This window comes from Suricata suricatta, chromosome 1, assembly GCF_006229205.1.
Source record: "Suricata suricatta isolate VVHF042 chromosome 1, meerkat_22Aug2017_6uvM2_HiC, whole genome shotgun sequence".
In the NCBI taxonomy this organism is placed as follows: Eukaryota; Metazoa; Chordata; class Mammalia; order Carnivora; family Herpestidae; genus Suricata; species Suricata suricatta.
The window spans coordinates 112,514,172-112,520,171 of NC_043700.1; the positions used below are offsets into that span (position 1 = coordinate 112,514,172).

General features: G+C 36.4%; 1 protein-coding gene across 3 annotated transcripts in view; it reads left to right on the plus strand.

Moving 5' to 3' along the window:
- SLC9B1 (solute carrier family 9 member B1) overlaps positions 1 to 6,000 on the plus strand; it is a 68,545-nt gene that overhangs the window by 11,057 nt on the left and 51,488 nt on the right. For all 3 annotated transcript variants that reach the window (XM_029942562.1, XM_029942568.1, XM_029942574.1), the window contains exon 2: positions 4,898 to 4,970. In XM_029942562.1, coding sequence (XP_029798422.1) covers positions 4,899 to 4,970 — 72 coding nt within the window. In that variant the 5' untranslated portion in view covers position 4,898. The remainder of the gene's footprint in view (positions 1 to 4,897; positions 4,971 to 6,000) is intronic.

The following is a 6,000-nucleotide window of genomic DNA, read 5'->3' on the forward strand; positions in this document are numbered from 1 at the left end:
GATGTGTAAGACCTCTACACTGAAAACTACAACCACTAAGATAAACTAAAGAAAATCTAAATATATGGAGAGATGTATACAATGTTTAAGGATTACAAGACTCAATATTGTTAAGATTTAAGTTCTCCCCAAATTGATCTACAGATTCAATGCAATTTCAGTCAAAATTCTACCAGATACATATATATAGAAAAAGAGTGTATATGTGTATGAATGAACAACTTTATTATAAAATTTATGTGGAGGGGCACCTAGGTGATTCAGTAGATTGAGTGTCAAACTCTTGATTTTAGCTTGGGTCATGATTCCAGGGAAGTGGGATCAGCCCCACATCGGGCTCCCCACTGAGCATGAAACCTACTTAAGGTTCTTTCTCTCTCTCCTTTGCTCCCTCTGCCCCTCTCCCACTCATTCTCTCACTCTCTCAAATACATACATAAATACATAAATTAGTTAGTTTTTTAAAAATTAAATAAAATTTATGTGGAAATAGAAAGAGTCAAAGAGTGAGTCCTACTCTGAAGGAGAACAAAGCTGAGGAGCTTACACCACCAGATAACAATTCCTATTATGTAAATACTAGTGTAGTGTTGGCATAAGGATAGAGAAATAGACTAGTGGAACAGAATCCAAAAATAAATTCACATATATGTGGTCACCTGATTTACAACAAAGGTGACACTGGAAAGCAATGGCTAAAGGATGATCTTTTTAATAAACAATGCTGAATCAATTTGATATTGATATGAGAAAAAATGAATTTTTATCTCCTCACACCATACATAAAATTCAATTCCAGATGGATCATAGACCTAAATGTGAAAAGCAAAACATTAATGCTTCTAGAAGAATATATATGAGAATTCCTTTATGATTTCAGGGTTGACAAAGACTTATGAAACAATAAAAGCTCTAATTATTGGGGCACCTAGATGGTTCAGTAGGCTAGGCATCTGACTTTTTAAAATTATTTTTTAACCTTTATTTTTGAGAGACAGAGAGGGACAGTGTGAGCAGAGGAGGGACAGAGAAAGAGGGAGACAGAATCTGAAGCATGTAACAGGCTGAGCTGTCAGCACAGAGGCAGAGGCAGGGCTCCAACTCACAAACCCTAAGATCACGACCTGAGCCGAAGTCACACTTAGCCAGCTAAGCCACTCAGGTGCCCTGGCATCTGACTCAATTTCAGGTCAGGTCACAGTCTGAATTCATGAGGTTGAGTCCCACATTGGGCCCTGCACTGACTGCACAGAGCCTGCTTGGGATTCTCTCTTTCCCTCTCTCTCTCTCTGCCCCTCCCCCACTCACTCTCAAAAATAAACAATTTTTTGAAGCCATAATTATAAAGAAAAAAAAGATAAATTGGACTAAATTAAAATAAAAATTTCCAGAGGCACCTGGTGGCTCAATGAGTTGAGCATCAACTCTTGACCTTGGCTCGGGTAATGATCCCAAGGTCATGGGATTGAGCCCCATGTTAGGCTCTATGCTGAGCATGGAGCCTGCTTATGGTTCTTTCTCTCCCTCTGCCCCTTTCCCCTGCTCACATAATCTGTCTTTCAATAAATAAATAAATGTAAAATAATAATGATAAAAACTTATGTTCATTCAAAGACATCAACATGAAAAGGAAAGCCACAGAGTAGGAGACAAATATTGGCTATATATCTAATAAAAGATTTGATTTTGTAATACATAAAGAACTGAAAACAGTAAAAGTCTGCCAATCCATTTTTTTCAATGGGCAAAAGATTTGAACAAATACTTTACTCAATATCCAAATGACCAATAAATATGTGAAAATGTCAACATGAAAATACAACCTAAACCCACAATGCAGCATCACCAGAAAAACTAAAAGGAAGGATGTGAGGTGTCACAGTGGCTCAGTTAAGCATCTGACTCTGCTCAGCTCAGGTCATGATCTCAGGACCATGAGTTCAAACCCTGCATTGGTCTCCATGCTGGGCATGGAGTCTTCTCTAGAGAGAGTGAGAGAGAGATTGAGATAATAGATAGGAAAAAGGCTATACCAAGGTTAACAAGGATTTGAATAGTATGAAAGAGTATTTGGTTCAAATTCCAGCTACGCCACTTGCTAGCTTTGTGAGTTTGGGTAAACTACTAAATTTTCCGGGGCTTCAGTTTGAACATCTATAAAATGAGAATAACAATGTGGAAATGGAATGAAAGGATTCGTGTTTATTACTTAACGTAATCCAACTTGTATCAGCTATTATATCATTTAATCCTCAAAATAACCAATAAATTTAGCAATATTATATCATTATAGATAAGGAAATTAAGGCCTAGGGAAATAAATCACTACTCACAGTTATCTTTTAAGATAAAAGGAAGAGGGAAATACATTTCTATCTCAGCTCCAAAGCCCTTATTTTCAGTTACCATGCATACCACCTACCGATTGTTCTCTTGGCAGATACGGAACAGGAGTATGGAGTAGTTCACTAGGCGAGTATTACTTGACACAGTATCAAACTCTTATAGCTGCTAACGTGTACATTTGTTTAGACTCCAGATATCTAGATTTTGATGCTCTTGTGCATGGTCTGCTTGTCTGGATTCCAAGTCCTGCTGCTCTAACAATATATAGCTGTAGATTTTAAAATATGCTGCCTGGTTTCTTGTATAATTCTTGATGTTATGTTTGCCTGTTCCTGTTCATCTGCCTAGTCATGACTCACAGCTTCTCCTAAGTTAGATCACAATTCAGATGTCACCTTGATCACTGTAACATCATCCAGGTTTTTTTCTCTGGTACTTAATCATGATCTGAAAATTTTTTTTCTTTTTCTTTTTCTTTTTTTTTTTTTTTTGAGAGACAGAGACCGCACAAGCAGGAGAGGGCCAGGGAGAGAGGGAGACATAGAATCTGAAACAGGCTCCAGGCTCTGAGCTAGCTATCAGCACAAAGCATGACCTGGGGCTCGAACCCACAAACTGTGATTCATGACCTGAGCGGAAGCCGGTCGCTTAACCGACTGAGGCACTCAGGTGCCCCACGATCTGAAATATTTCTTATTGTCTTCCGCTTCCTCCCAACAAAAATATAAACTCCATGAGAGCAGAAACCTACATGTTATGTTTTGCTGCTTTATCTTCAGAGCCCATTCAATGTCTACTACTTTAGAGTAGACATGCAATAATTATTGTGGGGATAGACTTTTTGTCCTGACCTCACAACTCTTATGCACTCCAACTCAAATTTTTTAACAGTACTATCCCTCAGCCTACCCTTTCAGAACTTGACACAGCTTAGGTGGTTTCACCTGAGGTTGATTTCACCACCCTTCTGTCCATAGGGTTACTAACATTTATCTTCTGGTCTAAAAGTTAATAACAGGTTGTTGTTTTAGTGACCAGGTAGTAATTTTTACATTCCCTTTCATTAAAGTGGAATTTTACTTTAAAGGGACTTAAGATCTGGGGGGGGGGGGTTTCATAACATTTAAAAAATAAATGTTATTTTCTGTTTTAAAGTCATATTAGTGGGGTGCCTGGATGGCTCAGTCAGTTAAGTATCCCACTTCGGCTCAGGTAATGATCTCACGGTTCATGAGCTGGAGCCCCTCGTGGAGCTCTGTGCTGACAGCTCTGAGCCTGGAGCCTTCTTCAGATTCTGTGTCCCTCTCTCTCCCTGCCTCTCCCCTACTCGTTCTCTCTCTCATTCTCACTCTCTCTCACAAATAAATAAAACATTAAAAAAATAAAGTCATATTAGTTATGATCCCCTATAAGATTTTACACATTAATATTTTACTTCGTTAAAATGAGGCAGTATATGTAAAACACTTTGAGCATATGGTAGGTGCTCAAAGGTTAATGAAGCTTTTCATTAAAAATTTTCACTATTTAAATTGCTTGCCTTTTTAAACAAGTATAGATACTTGAAGTATTGTGGAGTTTGGGCATATTAAGTACCTAAAAATTAAAACTTAAAGTATTTAAACTCAACAGTAACTCAAGAGTTGAAAGATATTTTTAAGAAAGATACTCTTTCTATACCCAAAGGCAGCAAAATCACAGAGAAGGTAGAAACAACAGATATTTTAAAATAAGTTTCCACACCTGTCTCGGTGTGGTCCTATTTCATTCTTTTTTTTTCTAAAAATAAATTCATTCTTATTCAAAATAAAATTTATTTTATTTTATTTAAATATGGACCTACAGATCTTTCAAATAGAACACATAAAAAGACAGTATGTATCTAACTTACATATGTAAGTATTACTGTAGTTGATCGTATTTAATTTAAAATTTTTTTGAGGGGTGCCTGGGTGACTCAGTTGGTTAAGCATCTGACTTCAGCTCAGGTCATGATCTCACGGTTCATGGGTCCAAGCCCCGCGTTGGGCTCTGTGCTTACAGCTACCTCAAAGCCTGGAACCTGCTTCAGATTCTGTGTCACCCTCTCTCTCTGACCCTCCCCTGCTCATACTGTCTCTCTCTGTCTCTCAAAAATAAAATAAAAGACATAAAAAATTTAAAAAATAAGTAAATAAATAAAAATTTTTTGAACTCTCTTCTGACAGGAATGTGACTGAAAATAAATCAATGGTGGAAATTATTTCAGTGCATAAAATAAAGAACTGAGTTTGCTTATGTTTGTTTTAAGATATATGACCCAACATTATGAACTACTGAGAAGTATTAAATTTCTGTGTGATAATAGTTTTTAAAACTTACGCACATGATTTTGCTTAATAATAACTTTACAATATTTATTGTAAAGTCTTGGGGCTGTCTTAACTATAAGGATATTTGACTTGACTATGATACAACTTTATGATAAAAAAATCATTAAAAACACTTAACCATGTTTGTTTCAGATGGATTTATAGTACTTTTATTCAAATTATTTTTTTTTAAATATTAGCATGTACACCACAGAATCACAAAATGAACATCATTTGGAGGATAAAAACACCCCATCATCTACAAATCCTCAGGTAAAAACTTAAAACTATTTTGTAATATAAGACATAAAAATCAATCTGATCTTAAAGTTTATTTTTAAAGTTCACTTATTAAGTTTCTGTTATATATCTGGTTTAAAAATGAGAAGTGGTCATTTAAAAATAACTAAATCAGTCCTACGAAATGAGCAAAAGGAACGAAAAGATGGAAAGGGGTGACTAAAAGTTATTTTGGAGCTAAAGAAGGCAGGTTTTAGGAATCATGGAAATATGGTTTATTATTTCTTGCCACATCTAGGAAAAAAATCAGTAATTTAGACTACAAGAGGTAAAGCCAAATCTAAATTAACTAAAATGTTGTGCTGTATATTTGAAGAGAACCAAGTTTTTATTTTTCCAAGTGTATAGAATAAGTCGTAGACCTTTTGTTGGTCTAGTTTTACTACATAATAATTGCTCATAATTAGAATTATAAATTGTTTACTTTTTAAAAACTTTACTTTTTATTTTTTTATAATATTTTATTGTCAAATTGTTTTCCATACAACACCCAGTGCTCTTCCCCACAAGTGCCCCTCTTCATCACCACCATCTCTTTTCCCCCTCCCCCTTTCTCCTCAACCCTCAGTTCATTTTCAGCATTCAACAGTCTCTCAAGTTTTGCATCCCTCTCCCTCCCCAACTCTCTTACCCTCTTCCCCTCCCCCTGGTCCTCCATTAGGTTTCTCCTGTTCACCTGTTAGACCTATGAGTGCAAACATATGGTTTCTGTCCTCCTCTGCCTGGCTTATTTCGCTTAGCATGACACCCTCAAGGTCCATCCACTTTCCTACAAATGGCCATATGTCATTCTTTCTCATTGCCATGTAGTACTCCATCGTGTATATATACCACATCTTCTTGATCCACTCATCAGGTGATGGACATTTAGGCTTTTTCCATGTTTTGGCTATTGTTGACATTGCTGCTATGAACATTGGGGTACATGTGCTCCTATGCATCAGCATTTCTGTATCTCTCCATAAGGGAGTTCTATGGATAGTTTTTTGAGGAACCTCCACAC